The sequence below is a fragment of the Gordionus sp. m RMFG-2023 genome, chromosome 1 (genome assembly GCF_954871325.1).
Source record: "Gordionus sp. m RMFG-2023 chromosome 1, tfGorSpeb1-WG-v2, whole genome shotgun sequence".
In the NCBI taxonomy this organism is placed as follows: Eukaryota; Metazoa; Nematomorpha; class Gordioida; order Chordodea; family Parachordodidae; genus Gordionus; species Gordionus sp. m RMFG-2023.
This window is the reverse complement of record NC_088775.1, coordinates 77918141-77942416: the sequence shown is the minus strand read 5'-3', so window position 1 is coordinate 77942416 and position 24276 is coordinate 77918141. Positions and strand designations below refer to the sequence as shown.

General features: G+C 25.1%; 2 protein-coding genes across 4 annotated transcripts in view; both read right to left on the bottom strand.

Annotated features, from left to right (window-relative positions):
• LOC135922639 (regulator of G-protein signaling 7-like) overlaps positions 1–4497 on the bottom strand; it is a 33963-nt gene extending 29466 nt beyond the window's left edge. Inside the window, exon 1 of the mRNA XM_065457058.1 lies at positions 4445–4497. The gene's annotated coding sequence lies outside the window, so the exon portion shown is untranslated. The remainder of the gene's footprint in view (positions 1–4444) is intronic.
• Positions 4498–21769: 17272 nt separating this feature from the next.
• LOC135931203 (Parkinson disease protein 7 homolog) lies at positions 21770–23305 on the bottom strand. Of its 3 annotated transcripts, none has more exons than XM_065468148.1 (2): positions 23193–23305; positions 21770–22746 (listed from the first exon to the last, which is right to left on the bottom strand). In XM_065468148.1, exon 2 carries the CDS (start codon positions 22730–22732, stop codon positions 21944–21946), a length of 789 nt encoding a protein of 262 aa, XP_065324220.1. In that variant the 5' UTR covers positions 22733–22746; positions 23193–23305; the 3' UTR covers positions 21770–21943. The 3 variants fall into 3 exon arrangements, with proteins under 3 accessions (XP_065324220.1, XP_065324219.1, XP_065324221.1); XM_065468147.1 differs by having other exon boundaries at positions 23149–23216; XM_065468149.1 differs by lacking the exon at positions 23193–23305 and adding an exon at positions 23100–23158.
• Positions 23306–24276: the final 971 nt, after the last annotated feature.

Genomic DNA, 24276 nt, shown 5'->3' with positions numbered 1-24276 from the left:
TGTTGATTATCAAAATTTAAATCATTATTAGAAATTATATATGCTGTAGGGTACTTAAAAAATCTGAAATTAAATTATTTGTTTTTTTTGGCAGGTTATTTGCTTGCAGTCAGTTGATGACTTTGATAATTCACCAGCTAATCTTTGCATCAATTGTTTTCTTTTATTAAGCTTTTCTTCCATTTGCAACCATGTCCAATCAAGTTTAAAAAAAGGGTGGAGCATGGTTGCTATAATATTATCATCTTCAAATAAGGTCACAATAAACCTAGAATTATAATATTTTTAATTTAACCATTTTCATATTGTAATATTAAAATTTGTATGGTTTATTGATAAACTCGCACATAATATTTAAATTAATGAATATTTATATATAGTTTTAATATTTTATGTATATATAATTCTTTATTATAGTATTAATAAATATTAATATATAATATATATATATATATATTTATTTATTTATTTCATAAGCTCATATGAAATAAAATAAATTTTACAGTCAAATATTTTTATTTATAATTAAAAAAGAGGTATATAGAATGTATCTTAAAAAGTATCTAAAAACAGATACAGATACCTCTAAAAAATATCTAGATACAGATACCTTTCTAAAAAATCTATCTAGATACAGATACTACATTTTTATATCTAGATACAGATACTACATTTTTATATCTAGATACTTGTATCTAGATACTTTAACAACTCTGCTAACCACCATTTATCATCATATACACATGTTATATATTCATTAATATTTTAAAATATAATTTTCTCATTTAAAAACGGAACTTGTTTTATATTATATTTTTTGGAATTAGAATATATTTTGGTTTTTAGTTTATTTTGATCAATGGGAATAATCCCGTGAATTTTTTGGGTCCCATGTATGGGCAGTGCAGAATTAAATCTTTTACGAAGGGCTAATTCCTCTTCGATATATTCTTGATTGGATACATATTCAAATTGAATATTAATATTTTCTTTAGCATAATTATATAATTCTAATGGGGGAGATTTTTATTTGGCCTTTGAAGACTAGCTCTGGCAACTAATCTTTTGACAGTTCCTCCGATACCGTCACATGCATTTTTGCCGTGAGCAGTGACAAAGAAATGCCATTCGGCAGGAATATTAAAATCGTATTTATGAAGGCATATGTTCAGAAAATTTTTGCGATTCTTGTATTGAGACGCGGCTTCATCCGGAAAATATATTATTTTTTCTAGTTTAGAATTAAATTTGGCTGTTAAGAATTTAATGAATTTTTTTTGATAAAGGTGGACTGCACTAGTATTATGGCTTAATGATTCGGACAAAATAACAAAATTTATATTTTTTAATTCTTCTCCAGATTTATAATATGCTACAAATGGATGTATAGTGGCCTGCACATTGTTCCAATGAAATCCCTGAACTTCATCTTGTAAAATGAAGGAATAATTCTCAGAATAATCTAGAATTGTTAAAAATTCCTCATCTTTTAAATTTTCTTTGGAATTCTTCAAAAATAAACTTTGTGTTTAGCTATAAACGAGTGACGCAGTAAAATTTGAACTTTTTATAATAGATATTCGATGAAACCATCAATGGACTTTATAATAGTTTCAAGATTTGCTCTATCCACCGTGATCCATTGTTTAAACGTGACATATTCTATACGATTTCTCTGAAACAATTCGTATAATTGGCCCATAAGAGATTCTATACCAGGGCATTGATCACAATTTGTTAAGTAACATTTTGGCTGAGATGGATTACAAATAATTTGAGCCAAAAGATTGTTATAAGAATTTATATAGTAATCTTCTCCTGCTGTAAATTCAGCTATTACATTTGTCATTAATTTCACTTTCTGATGAATGGCGCAGACACAAACAGTGTGTGTGCCATCAAACTAAAATTAGGTTTTTTGGTCTAAGTTCGGCAAATTTAGAGAATCCAATTGATATACTTGGGTATTCTTCCTTAAACATCTTGAATATTTCTTTAAGATTATTTAATATAAATCTTTGCTGATTCTTTCTCGCCTTTAACAGGTACACAATCTTTTATTCCAGGCATGAGTCGGCTTATTTCATCAGAACTATAATTTTGTTATTTTTATTGCTTAAAAAATTTTTCAAAATCTTTGAAATTTTCTTTATCTCTGGTTATTTTAATAATGTAAGATAATGACAATTTCATAACATTCTTGGTCTTAATGGGTATGACTTAGTCTGGGGAAAGGGTGGATAGGGGGTTGGGGGTAGGCCTGGTAATTAATGTGATTTTCGATTTTTCCCTTAATAATTTCCGGCACCCCTTTAATCCTGCTTTTTTGTTCGTGTGCTAGTCCGATTTTTTAATTATTTTAATTTACATTGAAATATTAAAAAAATTATTAAAATTTTTTATCCTGCGAATATCTCAGGGGAATAAGGTTTACAAAGTTATATAATCGAATTTTATGATATATTATACATTAAAATATTTTTAATCAATAAAAAAAATGAATTTTAACATATTAAAACTATTATATATAGCGCCATCTATTTTTTTTAAAGTTTAAAAATCGCAATATTTTTTTAAATAAATATCCAGCCATGCTAATTGTTAAAGAAATTATTAAAAAAATAGTAAACGGATAATATTTCTTCAAAAAATTAAAAATCGGAGATCATATACATTTCGAAATATTAATTTCAAGTTTTCAACTGACCATAAGATGACCCATATTTTAAAAAAAATTATTTTTGATGTTTTCGCCATAATTATCAATTATTAACTTAGCTATTGATATTAAATTCAATATTTGATCATAATTAGTTTTAAATTAAAAACTAATTATTTAACATCAGTAAAAAGGAAAAAAAGACGTTTTTTGGACCTTTAACCCCGATTATCTCCGCTAATATAGTTGCTAATGCGCTAAAATTTTGTTTATAATCTAATGGAAACATATATAACCAGTCTACAACTTTTTATCAAAATTGAAAGGGGTCGGCCAAAAATCTTGATTTTTTTGCTCATTTGACATGGAATGACCCTTCCTAATCAATATATCTCAAAACAAATCAGATTTAAAATTTTGGATAAATCAAGCCATTATTGATTAATTATTCCTTTTTTTTATTAATTCCAATAATATATATGTAAACATTATTTCATATATTTATATATAATTATATTAATAATATTGTACATATTTCTTTTAATTATCAATACTAATAAAATAATAAAATTTTAATTAAAAAACCAAATTTCTCTATCTCCCTATACTTCTATACTTTCCATTTTTTCCCTTCTATTATTATCTTTTATTTATTTTTTAGTTTATACTTTTTAAGGGATACTTGCTGTTCTGTGAGAGGTACCGTCATTCCTCTTTAATTAAACGAACCCTGACAGTAGGGTAAATTACTGCCTATTTTTTTTAGTGAAATTTATTTATGAGAGGTACCGTAATTCCTCTTAAATTAAATGGGCCCAGACAGTAAGGTAAATTTTCTGCCAAACAGTGAATGCAAATTTACTGCACTGGAGACACCCTCTAAAGAGTGGTGGAGTGCCCACTTAATTGTGGGATGTCTCCCCAGTGTATAATATGATTATATTTAATATTTACATTTGTTTTCAAGATATTTAATTAGACTATTGAATTATTGAGTAATTGCAGTTTTATTACGTAAATATTAGATAGTTTTTTATCTGATTGTTTATTAACTTATAAATATTGGATAAATGTTTTATTGTTATTAAATTTGCTTTAGAATAATATTATTTGATTATAAAAAGAGAGTGGTATCTTAGAACATAGTTGCGACACAATATTGTAATTTAACTGTCCAACTAGCCATCCCTTATCAAAACCATGAAAAAATTATTACCAACAAATGGAATTTATTCCTATTTTTTCAAACTTGAAATGGAAAATATTTTTATATAATTATTTCTAATTTAAATAGAATGAAAGTAATAGATTTTTTTATGTTTTTCATTATTTATTTTTTTGAATTATACTAATAACATTTATAACCACCTAAACCTATGATGAAACAACACATACCTATGCCTGATAAAATTTGCAGTTCCCTTTGGGCTTTCCCCTAATAGAAATATAATTATATAATATACACACAAAAACATGTTTAAAATCCTTAAATTCCATAAAAATAGAAAACACATTTAGTGATGGCATTTATTACAATAATATTTTAAGAAAATGATATAACAGGATTGGGCAGTAATATGAATACTTGTATTTATTTGAATATTTAAAAAAGTATTTGCATTTTAATTACTAAAAAAATAATAAGTATTTGTATTTTTTATGATTTCACAAATTTAGGATTAATACAAATACTTTTTTATTATAAAATGAAAATCCATATTTATTTTGCAATTACTCAATAATAAATATCTTGAAAAAGAAATATTGAATGAAATAATAACTAACTTTACTTGAAGACCGAAATATTATACGAAATGCCAATCATAATTTGATATTTCATAATATCCACAAGAAAAATTAAGTATATGTAGGTCTATTATGCGAGCATGCTACAAAAACCATTTTAACTCATGAACTACCAAACAAACCCAAAGGTAATTTTTGACATATATATTTAACTAAATATTGAGCTATTAAAAGATCCAGATAAAAATATTGAAAAAATTATTTCTTTTAAATGACTGGAGCTGCATGGTCTCGCATGTGCTATAAAGAGTTAAATAGCGATGATACACATATTTTTTTAAATCATTTTTAGAATAATACTTTCAATTTATTCACACTAAAAAAATCAATTCCACCAACAAAATTTATGTATTTAATTAGTATTAAATTACCTAACTTTGACCATCTCTATTGTGTCTAGTCAAACTTTTAGACTAAATAATTGAATTAAGCTTCTAAGTTGAGCCTCAACTTGAAGATTGATTGTAATACTTCTGTATAAAAATATGGCTACGCTGTTTTATAGTTGACTAAAGATAGTTAGTTTAACAACACTATATTTAACATAAACATTTAAAATTAAAATCAACCTGCCCTATCCCAAAGTCATTAAATATATGTCAATTCTCGTTGAGTATAGGCTTTTTCTTTATTTATCTTTTTCTATCTCAGATTATAGAGGTTTAAAAGAGAGTTCTTCGTACTGTTGTGCCTATATGCATATGTGGCCTGCCCACTAACGGGCAGAGTTAGGCAGGTCTTTTAAAAAATCTAAAATATAAATTCTTTATAAAAAAAAAAGAAGGAATCTTAGTTATAGATACTGGTATCTTATTCAAGATAAAAGGTACTTGTATCTTATTCAATGAGTGTATCTTAAATACAAGATACTTTTATAAAATTATCATTATCAAATTAGAATAGTTCATAAAATACAATTTTTATCATTTATTGGGGAAGAACATAACATAAGAATATAATATGAAGGAATATTTACAATAATTAATAGAATATTTGATGACGAGTTAATTATAATAATCAGGCCATTTATTATTATTTAGTTCATACATAGCATAGTCAGGGAAGGGAGATTAGTATTTTAAAGTTGGTTGAAATATTTTACAAAATAGTATTTGAAATAGATTAAATTAAATCAATATTTTTTAAGATAGTTAATTTTTGGAATAAGTTATCTATAAGCCTTTTCCGTTTCGGTGTATTCAACATTGTGACAAAACTAAATAACCCCTTTCAACTGAAGCTGATTTAGATATTACAGTACTATCTTTTAAATAAAACTCTTTAATGGAAGGATAATAAAAAGCATATCTGTTGTATTTCGAAGGTCTTTATAATAATTTAAAACCTTCACCTTGAGCTCAATGGTATTGTATTATTAAACTCAGCAACATTGGTTCCACCAAAAGAATAATAATCAACATTTTTTTATTAGATATTAAATCTTGGTTATAGTTTGAGCTTGATTATATACTACTGGCACTACATTTAGGGCCTCTTTTAATAATATAAAAATATTATTTTTTATCATTCGACAAGTCATAAATTCTTAAAATATAGATGTATTAATAATGCCAAAAAGCCTCGTTATATTAATCATCATAAGAATAAAATATTCCCAAATATTTTGGCATAAAAGGCAATATTGCAACTTAAATTTTTAAGTTTACCTAACTCCTTTTTAACCACAAATAGTATAAGCACTAATTTTGAATTACTTTGCTCTTATAGCTTTTCTTAACAATGTTCCTCAATAATGACAATAACCGCTTCATTAATTATATGAAAATCAATTGTTTCAAATAATAATATAAAATGTAGTTAAGTCATACTATGATATCAGCTATTTCACCTAATAATGCCTGGAAATTTTAGCTTATCACCACCTGTTATCTCCTTTATCTTTTCAGAAGATTTGGAACTTCAACAATTTTATACATTTTCCCATTGCTCCATTTCAGTTTTGTTTTGTGTAATTTTTGATTTGATTTTATTAATGGCATTAAATGACAGGTTCATCTTATAAATGAGTAGAGATTTATAAAAAACACAACATGTCATCCTTAACAGGCTAAGCGTTCCTTTATTCAAAAAAAAATGCTTTTAAATTAAAAAAAATTTTTTATTCATATTGCGTAATGGTTTTTCGGCCATGTTAACCTCATATATATTCGGCATTAGTTGCTTCCCAACGGCTTGATTTCAGAATCATTGTCTAAATATATAAAAATTCATAATATCGTACAGTACGGAATATTAAGTTATTTCTCAGTGGTTTTGTTTAACATTATTGTCCAAATATTTAAGCAGTAACTTGATTGAACATCATCATCCATATATATGTGATTAATGAAGTCTATTTAATCTTTCATGTTTTCGCACAGGAAATTTCGCTAATAAATGACTTTATAATTTCTTGTATCACTTTACCCCTGTATTAAGAATAAAAACTCCGCTTTCTGCCCATACAAAGACGTCGTTGTAATCGTTTCACGAATTCCTCATATAAAATGCTCGGTTTTTGTCAATAGGAGGACGCCGTGTAATTTATTATCGAAAATAAAAATAAAGGAATGCGGCAATTGTTCGTTGAGGATATTGCTGTTGCTTTACGAATTTCCCAAAAAAATGCAACTTTTTTGTGCTTAGGATGACGCTGTTTGATTCGTCTTATTTACGAATACAATAGAACAATATAAAATCCTGAATTATAATATCTCGGAAAAAGGATTATATTTGAATAGGAAAAATATAAGAACTCGAATTATCATATTTCTAATTCATAAACTCGAATTATTTCTTAATTGATTATAATTTATTCAAAATTATATTTTTGGATAATATAGCCGCATGTCGTCATCCCCCGGAAAAGCGACTACGAATTATTTGATAAATACATTTTATTCCAAGATTACTTTAATAATATACTTAAATAATATATTGGCACTTGAAAGTCTATAAAAATTTCCATCAAATAATGTAAATATCGAGTAATACCCTAAAAAGAATTAATTAATTTCCAAAAAAATATATTTGACAATATAGCCATCTCAGAATTAGAAATATTTATTATTTTATTTTAATTTGATAATGTTGTAATATGTAAATAAATTTTAGATTCGTTAAATTTGTACTTTATATTTAATTTGCATAAAGAGTTCTTTTGGATTTATTATTATAACGCGTGATAAAAATATTATATTTGAATAGTGAGAACTGAAATATTTCACTAATTACACTACAAATAAATTTATTTTGATAAAATTCTCTTTATTTTTCATTAATAAATTCCAATAGTATAATCATAAAATTCGATATCAAATAATTCATATTCCAAATCATAAATATATTTATCAAATCTCAAAATCACCAACTGAATCAATTATTACTTTTACAATAAAAACATATTATTTAAAAGAATAATAATCTGATTGACATCTCTTGAAAATAAATATTTTTATTTTTCTCTTTAATTCAACATTTGCAACACGCCCACCCTTCAAACGCCCAGATACCATATAATTATCGTTCTTTAAGGACATTGATTATTTCCTCGTCATTTATCGAATCTTATCTTTGAACATCATCGACTTTTAACTCTTGAATTGTCTTCTTTCGACATGCAGGTTATAATAATTAATATATTTTGTTTGTTTTATAATACATATAAATTTGGATTCAACAATCCTTTACAATTATTTTCTTTTTATTAATGTTCAATTATAAAACAAATAATTGACCACAAACAAAATAAAAAAATACGAATAGGGATAAAAAAAAATAATTTATAATTACTACTATTAAAACTACATAAATTGATTTTCGTTTTATCCAGTAAGAAAATAATATGAACCACAAAAAAAAATATTAAGACATTTTATATAGCAAAAATACAAAACTACAATATATATATATAATGCTACCACAATCATATTTTCTATGTTACAAAAAAAAAATATGAAGATGTGCCGATAGATAAAAAAAATTTTTAATTTATAATTATAACTATTAAAACTATAAACAACATCACATTCCATCTTTTTTTAAAACTCTTTTATTTTACATAATTCTTCACTAGGTCAAAGTTTAAAATCTTTTATTGTCCACCGACTTTTATTTAAGAGTTTTTTTTCTTTACCACATAATAAAAATTTTTAATTTTACATTGTTTCACAACAATGTCTCTTTAAATTAAAAATAATACATTTTTTTTTTATACACAAAAGTTTGTATTTCATTGAACTTTCCAATACCATGCCACATGGTATTATACACATGAATTTATTAAAGTCAATGTTTTTATTTTATTGATAACAATTTAATTCTTAAATTAAAATATTCTTCTCTGCTTAAGATAAATAATACTTTTCTTCCCAGATGTTATTTTTTCAAAACTTTTATTACAATATATTATCACTTTTAATTATGCTTTACTCAATTTTATATTGACACTAAAACACCAACACTGAATAATTTCTTTTTCAATCATCAAAATTTTTAATAAAACTATATATATATCAAAATATTTATTATTCTCTAAATATGATTTTTCTATTTTTATATGATTCCCTTTCAAATCATATAGTCACTGTAACCCACTCACACTTTGAATACAATGTATGGCAATGTGTCCCATTTCTTCACATTTGAAACACATTCTATCAAGGTCTGTATTGTAAGTTTTAATTTCATCCACATTTATAATCTGAGGATTTTGTATACTTCGAACCACTGGATTTATCACTACCGATGTTCGTTGTGGAAATCCACTTTTGAAATTGGCTTCTTTCACCATGCAATTTCTTTTTATATGTCCTACAAAACCACATCTATGACACACTAGGTCATTTTTTTCACTTGGTTTTGCAGTCACATTCTCATTAGTTTTTCGGTCTCTTGAATAACAATTTTTACCGATATCTCCTTTTCTTCCACAAAGTTCACAACTTTCAATCACATTATTACTTTTGATTTTTTGGAAACTTCTCTGGATAAATTTTTCATATTTTCTCTAATTTCACTTAAAATTAGAGATTCCTCGGTACTTTGTCTCAAAGTATTATTGTTATTATTTGTATTATTGTTTTTCAAAATTTCTATAGGTTTCTCAATTAAAACCTCTGAAATCTGTTTTTTAAATTCAATCACAATTGAATTTAATTTTTTATTTATATCCTCCGATATGTCAGTATGAGGAAAATTAAATACTTCACCCGTATCTAATATTTTCTCATATTTTTCTTCAACATTTTTTTACCATTTAAATTTTTTAATTCTAACAAAATTAAATGTAAACTATTTTTGATATCTTCAATAATATCTGGAGATTTCACCAAAACTTTAGGAATTAAATTTTCATTATTTGTATTTTTTATATCATTTTCTCTATTTTTAAGAGATCTTCTTTTTAATTCCTTATTACTTGTTTCATTATAATTAAGATTATATAAAACACAAAAAAAATTACTGCCGTAATGAAATTATTGGTCACATCCACTTTATTAAAGTTTGAATTAAAAATTTTATTAAAATTACTCTTAAAATTTGACATTTTATTAATATTATGCTTATTATAATTATCATTAAAATAAAAAGCCATTTTTTCATTAATTACCCAAAATTTAAAATTTTATCTTATATATTTCTAATTTAATCCGAAAAATCTTACTATTGCGTTGTGTAATTTATAATACAAAAAAAATTTCTTACCTTTATATTTCCGGAATCCACTATTATTTTGAGGAACCCGGTCCTAGAAATTGTTTTTCTTGATTAATAACGTCTGAAATTTATTTTTATAAAACACTCTTGTTTTATTTTTTTCTCTAAATATCTCAGTTTTTATATTTTTCTCTAACTTATTTTTTCCCTAATAAGTGTTCACGAATCCTGGTCGTTCGGTACCATTTTTATATTTCACTAATTACACTACAAATAAATTTATTTTGATAAAATTCTCTTTATTTTTCATTAATAAATTCCAATAGTATAATCATAAAATTCGATATCAAATAATTCATATTCCAAATCATAAATATATTTATCAAATCTCAAAATCACCAACTGAATCAATTATTACTTTTACAATAAAAACATATTATTTAAAAGAATAATAATCTGATTGACATCTCTTGAAAATAAATAAACATTTTTATTTTTCTCTTTAATTCAACATTTGCAACAGAAAATAATTTAAGTTATGAATATTATTTATAAAGAAGATTGAAAAGAGTATAAAAACTCCAATTTTTACCATTCGACATGATCTTTTATAATTATTAACTTTTTTGTATTTTATTTTATTTTATTTTATTTTTTTATTTTTATTTTTATTAATCTTTTTTTATTATTTTTACCTTTATAATTTTGTTAATTTGATAATTTTGAATAAAGAATTAAATTGATTTCATGATTTCGTGATTCCTAATTCTTATTAATTTCTTTTTATATATATATTTTCTATTTTTATTTTTAGGTCTCAAAAGCCTCGCTTTCAACATTGATGCCGAATATTTTTAGGGTTTAAACTAGCTGCTTACAACAGTAATACCTAAAATAAAGACCCAGGGGATTTAGATCTTCAATCTAATGCCAACCAAACTCCATACAAAAGAAAGAAATTCAAAACGGAAAAGGGGTAAGAAAAATATGAATTTGACAAAATGATATTTAAAGTTATTTAAATCAAATTTGAAAAACGTAGATTAAAGAAAAAAATTGTTTTATGGTAGCTTATGTAAATTATGTTAATGTTGTAATTAAATTCTTATTAAAGATTTGCGTTCAATTTTATTTAAAGCACAACTATAGGTGAATAAGATACATAGATTTTGATAATATTTAGTAAATATTAGGTTGTAGATTAACCAAAAATCTTCATAGAGAGAGTCAGCTTTCGTCATTAGAAAATTTAGGCCGCAATCGAGCTCAATTAGAGATCGGATTTTTATTTTGAATAATTAATAAGATTTAAGAAGAATAATACAATATTATTCTAATAATACAAAAGGAAAAACATGCTTTAGAAATGTACATATCAGTTTTCAACAACGGTTGTGCGAAAAATTATAATGATTAGATTTCATAAGTTCTTCAAAGACGTGGGGTGAAAACCATAGTGATTAGAGTTAAGGGGTTGTTCATAAACGTGAGTATGAAAACTTTTATGATTAGATGTCATTGATTTCTCAACAACGGGTGTATGAAAAGAGATTTATATATTTCAGCAGTTTTTTTTTAAAGACTTGAGTGTCAAAGAGTACATGAGGAAATAAATACACAATGATAATTTTAAAAAAAAAGAAAAAGATTTTGATATATATTTTAGAATAGGATTTTTAGGTATAAATTTAGTATAGACATGGCTGAAAAGAAGATGAAGATCAATATCTAAATGATGAGTACAAGTAAATTTTTCAATGAAAATATGGGTCTAGGCTTCATTAAGGGGAAAGGGGTGATAGAATTTGATATATTGATATAATTTATTAAAAATATTTTTGCTACGTATTATAAATTTAAGATTTAGTATAATTTACGCCATTTATTAAAGGCAGAATTAGATTAGAGGAGATAAATGTAGACATTAGGATGAAGTTGGTATATTTATATATTTTAGTATATTTGAATTAGGTAGTTTATATTTGAGAATAAATATAAAAAAGTGATAAAATATTTCAGAAGTTATTATAGATTATTTTAGTTAGAAGTAGATTAGATGTGATTACCTGAAACCTTAAGATAAAGTCGATATCTCAGCAAAGGCAAACTGTCGTAGAAGACTCGGAAGTCTAAAAGATAGATACGATTACAAGAATTAGAGGCAACAACCAATCAATTACAAGAGAAAGTAGGAAACAAGCGAATTGATAGAAAGTATGGTCAAGACGTTATGCTGCAATCGTTAATCGCTGACCAATAATAGCCAATTATTACCGAGACTTTAGTCTAAGATACGTAAATCGACAATCATAGGAACAAGAATTCGTGAAAACCATTGTTTATCGTAGACCAATCAATTGTTTATCGAGATAAAGTGCTAATCGTGGATTACAAGAGAATGATAGAAAACAAGCTACGATAAATTGTAAAAAAATTAAGACAGACTAGAAAAAACAAAAGTTGAAAAAAAAACTGGATGTCATCGATAATCGTTCATCAAGCTTTGATCGTGGAAAACAGGCGTTTGTCAAGTTCGTCAGTCGCCTACAGAGATAAAAAGCTGATCGTTTCCCAGGGTGACAAGCGACAGAAGATAGAATTCAAAAATTTCAAGCGATGATCGATACGAACGGTCGTTCGAAACCAAGAATAGAGTCAGCCTTCGTTAGAACATAGAAGACAGCAAAGATTAAGAAGAATAGATATGGTGTATATATGAGGTCAGTAAAGTCGAAATCGAAAGAAGATTGATTATTCGTAGAATGTTGGGTCTAATTTAAGTGGGGTGGTGTTGTAATATGTAAATAAATTTTAGATTCGTTAAATTTGTACTTTATATTTAATTTGCATAAAGAGTTCTTTTGGATTTATTATCATAACGCGTGATAAAAATATTATATTTGAATAGTGAGAACTGAAAATAATTTAAGTTATGAATATTAGTTATAAAGAAGATTGAAAAGAGTATAAAAACTCCAATTTTTACCATTCGCGAGCATCTTTTATAATTATTAACTTTTTTGTATTTTATTTTTATTTATTTTTATTAATCTTTTTTATTATTTTTACTTTTATAATTTTGTTAATTTGATAATGTTATAATTTTGAATAAAGGATTAAATTGATTTCATGATTTCGTGATTCCTAATTATTATTAATTTCTTTTTTATATATATATTTGTTTTCTATTTTTATTTTTAAGTAAATTCAAATTTTGGAGTTTTTATTATTTTGTTTTACAATTATCCACTCTTTATAATCAGAATTTGGGATATAAATTTATACATTTGGTTATCAATACAATTTTCCTTCGAATAATTTTGAAAGATATATCGGAATAATAACAATTATATCTTAAAATTTTCAGATGAATTTAATTTATTCCCAATGATATCTTTAGCTAATATAGCGGCTTTATTTCCTTTATCGTGATCGTAAAGGGCAATGTACTATATTATGACCAGTTATAACATCGTATTAGTGATAATGAAGAGTGGAATTATGACATTCCCAAAATATTTTATCCTTCGTTCGTGGTACCATTTTAAAACTATTTCCAATTATTTTTTAAAAAATGACGATAAATTTAATTAATAAGGTTATATATATGTCTATACAACGGAAATTTTAGCGCGAAATGCATTATCGGGAATGTCGATTACCGCAAAAAGTTACGATTATAATATCTCAAAATTAATACCGCAAATGCATTTGCGTGAATATATTATAACAATAATATTATAGAGAAAGCATTATAGCAAATTCATTATCGCGAAAATATTAGAGCGAATGCATTAGTGGGAATTTATTCGCGCGACGAATGAATTAATCGCAAATGAATTACATAAGTTGAAATATCGGATGCAGGTGAAAATTATATTTATAGTCATCGGCCTTTAGACAGACTTAGTGAAACCTAGAAATGTGCTAGGTCTAAAAACAATTACTTCGTTACTCGAAAGAAAGACAAAACCTATTGCACTAGGTAAATATGATCTTATAAATAAATAAAATTAACGAGAATTATTGCCTTATAAGATTTATTTATAAAATATAATACTAGATGTTTTTACTTTAATAATACCATAACTATTATTAACTAGGCTCTCCTATTCATAATTTTGAAGATTTTAACACATATTATACAGTTCAATGACGGTGAGCCTTATTTGATTTGAAAATCGATGCTTTAAATTTTGAATAAATTTTATTGCAATTCTTAATAATATTAATTCCTCACTTCAAAAATATGTGGCCATTTTCTATGAAAATTGATTTTTGAAAACCTGGATTATAATGACTGCGATTAATATGATTGCTAATAATATTATCTTCTCGCTTCAAAAATATTGGCGGTCATTTTAAATGAAAATTTATGTTTTGGAATTAAGATAACTGCGATTATCCAAAAAATTCAAAAGCAAGGAAGCCTATCTCTCCTTCAATTGAGCGTTATTTTTTAAATAAAATTAAAATAATAAAACAATCGAATCCTTAGTATCAAAGTATAAATATAATAACGTTGTTATAGCTATAAATTTTGGTATCGGAGAAAAAATATAGGGATGACCAGGAATAGTCGGCAAAAAGTGCTTATAAATTCAGTAAATTTTATTAAAACCAGAAATTGTTAGAAAATGTAAATATAATAAATAACATTCTATAATTTGTATTTGAGGTTAAAAATATTATATTCCCCTCAGCAATTTAAATTTTTTTCTGATAAAATGTGTTTTTTAGGTAAAAATTAAAAAATGCTTTTACACCACAATATCAGGCGGCATAAAAATGTGAAGAGTTAAAAATAATAAAAAATACATTATGAGAAATTAAAACCCTCTTTTCCTTTTTCAAAAAGTTTCACAATCATCATGTTTAAAAATATTTTTTGAATGTATTAATCATGCTAATAACTAGGGGATAGTAGAATCAGGGCTAGTTGGAATAATTAAATTATGCTTAAAAATATGATATATTAAAATATATATGTTAGCGGTCATGTGTTTTTTCCGCAATGTGTTATTTCTTCAACTTTAAATCATTTTTTGAGCGCGTTTTTTTAAATTTAAAATTTACTGTTGACGTATTCCATCACGTTTGGAAAACCCACCCTATGAATCTCAGACAATTTTGTTACCAACATTTGAAGTTAATACAATTTATATTAGTTTTCCAATATATTTTTTCTATAAATTACTCAAAGGTTAACCAACATTGTATGCAATTCATAAGGTAGGTATTTTAAACATGATGAAATACATTTCCAGTAAAATAAGATCTTTAAATTTAAAAAAAGCGCTCAAAAAATGATTTAAAACTGAAAAAGAACACATTGCCGCTAACATACATAATATAAAATAAGTATTCATCGGCTATTATTATAGTTTATAATCAATTCTATATGATAATGCAATAGAATTAGGAAAATATATAAAATAATAATTAAAAATTTCACGTATTTTTAAAATTCAAAAAATGTCATATTTGGTCATTTTTATATAAATTATTTATATGCAAATAGTATATTATATCAATAAAACATTGTTCATGAAAATAATAGAAAATAATGATTATCCTATAGGGCACTTAATAAACCAATTGAATCTATAACCCCCAGTTTTGGGGCTTTTTGGGGTAAAATTTGATTTACTAAAAGTTAATTTTGAGAAAAAAGTAAAAAATATTAAAAATTTTTATTAATGTAGTAAGGATTTAAAAATTGGGCTTGCTAGTCCTGGTCCCTATTGTTGAATGACAGTTGATCCTATGATCAAAAATTTATTAATGATTAATTACCGGGTGGCGTTTTGAAATCTTGATAACTCAAAAACGTGTCATTCGTTTTTTAAGAATTTCCTATTTTATTATGTATCTTATATTCTCAAAATATTTTAAGATAAGAAAAATGTAGCCGAACTTTTACCAAATTTCTCATAGATCATAAATTATAATACAAAATATTTCAGCTATCAAAAAAATCTCATTATTAAATGCTCTTTATTAACAATATAAAAAACCATACGAGAATTTTGTAAATTAAAAATGTTATCAAGAGAAGATCTGATAATGATTATCCATGAGAAGATAAATTGGAATGCACTAAGTTTGATTCCTGGATTCATTAAATACCGTTGAAAAATTCATCTAGTTCAACAAAAAGACCTCAAAACGCAGATTTCATATACTGAAAAATCATCAAAGTATTTGAATAAACTGAAAGAATATTGGTAAAATATGGCCTTTAATTTGGCAAGAAAGGATTAAATTGGAGTTGATTGTTAGGTCTTTATATATTAAAAAAATATTTGAATGCAAAATCCATTTTAAGAGCATATAATTTAAATAAATATATATTAAAAAATATTAAGAGTAATATAATAAAAAAAATATATATAAAATATTAAAACTTATATAAAAATATATATAAATGTTCATTAAATATTATTTTTTCCCCCCATTTAAATCTATAGATATCAGTTCAAGATTATGAAGATATTTTTATCATGTAAAGGAATATAAAAAAATATATATAAAATATTAAAACTTATATAAAAATATATATAAATGTTCATTAAATATTATTTTTTCCCCCCATTTAAATCTATAGATATCAGTTCAAGATTATGAAGATATTTTTATCATGTAAAGGAATATAAAAAAATCCTAGCTTAGCGATGACGCCTATTAATTATAAAAAATAATAATTGATGCACAAAAGTATTTTAAGCAAATGAATTTATTTAGAATTTTATAAAATAATAAATATTCCTCCGACTTATAAATTATATGTTTTGTAAATTTTTTTTAGATAAATCGTTTTAATGAGAATTTGTTCGAAAGAACGATAAAAATATTGACATTTTATTATTATTATTTTATAGTGTTCGAATTGAATGAGAATAAAATATTAAAATATTGTTTACATATTTTTTGCTCTCATAATAAGAGCTTCTATTCGAGAACAACCACGAACTCTGTATAGTATAATAAAAATTGTATCTATATCTAGATAAGTTTTTAGATAATATATCTGTATATAGATCTATTTTTAGACGATGTTTCTATATCTATTAAAAAATATCTTTTAACTCTGATATTTATCCTTTGTTATATTACATTAGCGATAATGCATTGGTAATATTATTATTGCGATAAATACAATAACGAATGCATTCGCTGTAATGTATTCGAATATAATATATTCGCGCTAATGTAATTCGCGAAAGCTATATTGACGTTACGGATTAATATACAATTAGATAATTTCGAGTAAATATTTTTTATTTTAAAACCAAAAAGTCAATTTCAAATCGTGAATAATGTAATATTAATAATGAATATAATTTTAAATGTAAGATTATTCCATGAAATATAAAAGTTTTTATTTTAATTAAAAAAAATTAATTAAATAAAAACAAAATACATTTTATAAAAATGATAAACTTATCTTATAAACGAGTAGGGATTTGTAATATGACTATTTTCAGGGATCCAAACTGAACCGTTAAACCGCTAAAAACCGGTACTTTTTATCGAACCTAAACATCTAAAAAAATTTCTAGCCGAAGCTGAACCGAACCGCTAAATTGCCTCTGAACCGGTTCGAGTCTCATAATTTTATGCTTATAAAATAATGTGAATCATGTCAGTCATAATTTTATAAACATTAGTATATTGCCATATTACAACATTTTTTAAATATTTTAGGTTTATAAATTATAATGCCTAGAAAAAAATTAAATCTAATATATAATTATTTACGTATATTATTATAAATGACACATCAAATCTTATATCATACTGGCAATGCCAGCTACCCAAGTTAGTTTGGATGTTTTTCAACAATTTAATTTATATTATCTCCTTATAGATGTTATTTGAGTTAGACGAATTTTGAAAATATATTAATTGTGCGGCTTAATAAAAAAATTTTAAGTAATTGTTCTTATTAAAATTAATCATTGATATATTTATAAATTAAATATTATTTTATTATGTGCAATTAATAAATATTAAGGTTTTTATTTTAATTATAAAATAAATAAAAAATTTCCTTATACATAATCCTAATGTAGGTTTGAATACAAGTGTTCAAACCAAACCGATATTTTTATTTTTTGCGAACCGAACCTGAACCGTTATTTTATCCGAACCTGAACCAATATTCGTTTCGGTTTGGATCTCTGACTATTTTATATAATAAAAAAATTCTCTGTTTGTAAGTTATCATTTTAAATATATTTCAGTAGATATTCCTATTTCTAAAATATTAATTGAAATTTTATTATATTACATAATTAACATAAATGCTTGGGCAAATATAAAAAAATAATTTTAAATATATTTTAGCTTTCAAACACTTTTATTAAATCAAATTTTTTTCCAAAATTGCAATATTTCCCCGGCTAGATGGTGTTTTCAATTATTTTAACGAATTTTTATTTAAATTTGCAATTAAGTTATTAATTTTATTTGGTGCATAATTATAAATCATGATATATGTAATTTATGGTGTTCATAACATAAAATGTTCGGCGGTAAAGAGAAGATTATATATTTATCTTATATTTGAATATGAAATGAAATAATAAATTGTTTTTAGGTAATGATTTCAAGTAATTTATTTGTTTAAAATGAATAAGAAAAATATGGGAAATATACTTTCAAGATAAGAAATTTTGGCTCGCCTCCTCTCCACCGATTTTAAAGTTAAATGTCAATAATCATAATTTTTCCAAGAGGGCACAAGCTACTTAAGGAAGAGATTTTTTAAAATATTTAATTGGCAGATAAGATATTTTTTTGCTAAAATTATTAGTTTTATTTCCACCGATTAATTTATAAATTTAAATTAGTCATGCTAATAAAATTACTACAATCGATTCAAAACTAGTAGATCAAAATTTTTAACCTCAAACAAATAGCTATTTATTTTTTTAAAAAATTATAAAATCATTCTTGAAATTGATTAGTCTACACATGTGATTGAGAATAAAATACACATTATATAAAAAAAAGCAATCAATACTTTTTTGAAAAGTTACACATTTTTTTATTTAAAAAAAATATTTAGATTAAATGAACAATGAAAAATAATTTTGCCAAATCAATATCTAATTATACCATAATTTTAGAAATAATTTTTAGCGTTTTAAACCCCGTGCCCAAGAAATATAATTTAATTTGAAAACTTTATAAAAATAACTTTATTTAATGGAAAATTAAAATTATCTAGTTGTACCAATGATGTAATATGTATACTGCTAAATTGGTGATTCATTAAAAGTGTGAATACATAGGAGTTAGCTTTATCGCAATTTTGTGATTTGAACGCTAACGAATTGTCTTAACGATCAATGTTATTTAATCGACGTGCAAACCATAAAATGGCGCTACAGCCGACTCCTATGTACACTTTTAAATGAACTTAACGCATAAATTGCCAATCTACAGATCATTGAGTTGTACTTAGATAAATGGACATATTGTTTTATAGGGATCCAAACTGAGTCTGAAGCGTTAAACTAGCATTAACCATTATTATTTACCAAGCCTGAACCATTAAAAATTCTGTAACCTGGACAGTTAAAAGGTATATGAACCAGTTTGACATAAACGTATTAGAGATTATTATTTGATTGATATGTATCAGACCAATTTTAGATAATTTTTAATATATTACTAATTGCAGTGCAGCTACCCAAATTAGCGTACAGAAGAAATGTTAACTATTAAAATTTATTACTTAACTTTATAAATATTATTAGTTATAATTTAAATAAAAAAATAATTTTTATTTATATGTGCCATAATTAATGCACGTTAGTTGTTTTATGTATGAATTTTAGGGATTAAAGGTGCTTTTATATATAAATCTAATAAGTTTGTAAGACAAGGTTTAAAGGTTCAAATCAAAGGTGGGCGTGAGCCGTTAAAATCATCGTGACCCATCGGGTCACGCTGTGAGTGTGTTAATCCCGAGTGATTGGGCGTGACGGGTGAAAGAGTTACCTTGTGTGATTAGATAATTTGCGTGAATTAGGGCACATTTGATTTTTATAAAAAGTTTAATCTCTTGAATTTTGAATATATAAAAAAAAATAGTCAGTTAAAATTTGTTACCCCAAGCCCATAATCTTAGCGGGGGAGGGGAATTCGTCTGTTTTTGTGAATATCATTTTAAGCTAATAAATCTCCACCCATCCAGCACTAACCAGATGTATGCAATATATCACTATAAACAATTAATAATATTTCAGAAAAATGAATTTATAATTCTTTTAGAAAAAGTGAAATCCCAAAGTTAATAAATGTATAAAGAAAAGACCTCCAAATAAAATCTATGAGTTCCCCGCCTCCTAAATCCTGGCTATGTCTCAGCTAGTTCGATTTCCAGTGAATTAATTTCTATACACAATAATCGTTTACTGGAAAAAAACAAAATATTGGAATTTTTTAAATAAAGATTTTAATTTATAAATGTGACTCGATTAGTGAATTCTTAATTATTACAAAGATGTATAATAGTGTGAATTGAGGCTTAATTTAAAAAAAAATGGAGTATGTAGATTTGTAAAAAAATGAAAAAGGTAATGAAAAGACAAACCAGTTTGCGTTTTCTTATCGTCAAAAGGTAACCTAAGCAATTTATACAACACCACTTGAAATGAATAATTTGCGTTTGCAACGCAGCGTTTAAAAAATTCGATTTGTGCGTATTTTAGACGTTTTATTTCATATAAAATTACGGAAATAAAATAAAGCGAAAATAAAATATTTATAAAAATAATTCGTGAATTTTTCGGGTTGATAAAATTCTTGCCTTTTGTGATTAGGCAAGTCGAAAATAATTAAACATCAGGCGTGAATGAATGTAATTTTTTTTTAAATGTTAACGTGAGTGGATGGGTGGTAAATAAAAAATCAAGTCCCAGCCCATCTCTGGTTCAAATGGTACCAATATAATAATTTATACGAACTGGTATTGAATCGTTATTTTTACTTGAACCCGAGCCAATACTCGATACACTTGGGATCCCTGTTTATTATGGATTTTAGTGAAATTTTTTTTAAAAAATGTCTTTCGAGGGGTTTAAATTAAATTTATACTATAACTTTTTATAAACCAAACTCGAACCATTATATTTATCTTAATTTGAACCGTATATCTGTTATGGTTCAATGCTTTTTTAAATGCATATTTTCCAATACAAATGTTAGTCGTTTGATTATTATAGGGTTCTAACTCTACTTTTGGTCAAAATTGGCATTGAATGAGAATTGTTTTCTTATTAGGGTATCATATTTATCTTTATAGATTAGAAAAGAATCTCAAAAATTATAATAAAATGCTTTTTTAATAACCTATATATAGGCATTTAACTTGTAGTTCTCTTAAAATTAAACATATTTCAGTTCCCTCAGCTATTCGTTCAAAACGTTGCAAGCTGAAATTTCATAGAACCTAAAAAAAAATTTTGGGAGACATTCTGACCTCTAGAAAATATTCTGTATTTTTAAAAAATTATATTTTGCCAATTTGTTCACTTGTTTTTCTAAGGTAAGTGAGTTAGAATCTTATAATAATAAACGAGAATATTAGGTGTAAATATTTTACCTATATTATAAATCAAACTAAAAATCATAAAATTATAACCATATAAATTATTTAAAAAAACGAATTGTTTATAATTTACAGTAATTCTTCTGCTGATGCACTAAAAATGAAAATTAAATACAAGATACACGAATCAATTTTGTTCATATAAAAATATAATTGATTAGACATTTTAATTTTAAAAAAAACTATAATAAAAATTATTAAGACTTTTGTTTTAGCATCATTGGTTCAATAATAGAATCCGCTACTTTTTTACTTTGTAATTCTTTTACAATAGTTAAGGCAAAGCTAAAAGTGGTACCAGGACCTCTGGAAGTTATAAAAGGCCCATCAACAACTACATCCTCATTGTCAATATATGTGTAGAGATCTGAAGCAGAAGTAAATCGGTCTTTAACAGAAGGGTGTGAGGTTATTCTTCTACCCCTACCTATCCCATGAGCCAAAAATGCCAAAGGACCAGCACAAATAGCTGCCAGATATTTATTACGTCCAATTTCTCCTTTATCATTTTCTTTTTGTTGATGTACATGATCTATTGTAGGATCTTTATCTATTATGTTTGGATTATTTAGTAAGCCTAAAGCTTCAGCTTCTTGACGTTTAAGAATTTGACCAATTTTCATACTACCCGCCAATGTCTTAGCACCTTGCATACCTCCTGGAATCACAATAATGTCATAGGAAGCAGCTTTTGATTGACCTGGTTCATTAGACTCATTATGCTGCATCATGGCTTCTTGCAATGATTTATCTGGCATGATTCTTACATCCCTACTACAAATTATAGGTCGGTTGTTAGGATTTTCATTTTCACCTTTCTCAAAAGAACTCTCAAAAAAGGAGGCCAATGTTACATCAATGCCACCACGTCTTAACACATCTGCTGTTATTACAACCTCCATTTCTTCTGCTCCATCTGCTAACAATATCAAGGCTTTTGGTTTTGATTGAACACAATTATTAGAATCTTTGTTGCTTTGTGCCATTTTATGACAAGGTTCTATTAAAATTACAATATAAGGTAATTAAAAATGTAATATCTACTAAAAATAGAATTAAGTATTTTAATTTATAATAGCATAAAATAAATAGCTAATTTAGAAAATTATTTCATTATACTGATCTATTTAAATAATTTTCAATCGAATACTCAATATCAAAAAAGTTTATATATTTCCATTTATCATAATAGTAATATTAATACTTTAATAAGATAACCATTAAAAATAATTTAGAAATAAATTAAATATAAAAATGAAACAAATTGAAATTGCAATATTTTGCTCTATATTTTCCAAGTATTAATATAAATAAATATATCAACATATTATATATTAAAATAAAAAATTTTACTAAGATTTTAAGAATTTCAATGAAATTTAAAATGTCGAATTAAATTTACCTACTACAAGTATCGAAAAGAATTTTAAAATGCATGATTCATACTTTAACTTGAGGATAAACGGAGTGAACGAATGGAATATTTATAGATCTAGAGAGGAAGGTGTGCTAAACCATGCAGGTAAAAATTTTGTTTTTATATAGATATAGTCTTATAATAATTCTAGTTAGAGCTGGAGTTCCCTCACTATTATTGTAAGGAAAGAGTAATTGAAATGGGGGTGAAAGGGAGAGGAAATATATGGGAGGGTGTAATAAGGAGTGGTGATAGCATTTCATTTTTGGACCTGTAAAAAAACAGAAAAGGATCTAATGTAAAATTAGCAACAAAAAAAGCATATCTAAATCTAAAATAGCTAAAAATATTTTTTCTCTGTTGAATCCTCAAAATGAGCCACTTAATATGGCACTGGTAGGAGGTATGCATTGTCTACATGATAGGATATTCACAGGATGCAAATATCAAACCGGTATCTACCCCCCTGCCCTAAAAATTTTATTTTGAATTACGCGTTTTTAATTACAATGGCACTCCCTTCATGTATTATAAAATATCAATGCTCTATTACTAACTATAAAAAAAGTAAATGTAAAAGTATTATTTAGAACATGAAATATTAAAAACATTTACAATGAATGCAATGCATTATTATAGTGCATTGTTTGGCATATTAGCATGAATATGAGCTTGGTGATAGAATTCCAAATCCTTTAAGATTACATTTGAAAGATAGCAGAAAATTATCTTTAAGTAAGTTTTATTTGAAAAATATTGGCTATGACTGTATACAATAGATAAATTATGTTATTTTTAGCAATATCAATGTATTATTATAATAGGTCTATAATAAATATGTAAATAATATTTTAAAGCAATATATTTTGCCATATTTCATTTAAAAATTTAATAGAAAAACCCCCAATAAATTTAGTTTCTAGCTTACTCCCCTTAAATCCCTACCACCTCCCCCTCCCTCAAAAAAATTGGAAGCAAACTGTTCCTACCTACCCCGCTCATCTAGAAGCTGGAGGTATGGTTAGGCTAATTTTTATTTGAATTTCCTTCTTATTATGCTTTTTATTTGAATTTTCCATTTATAATAGTTGTGACTTGTATATGTAATTAATA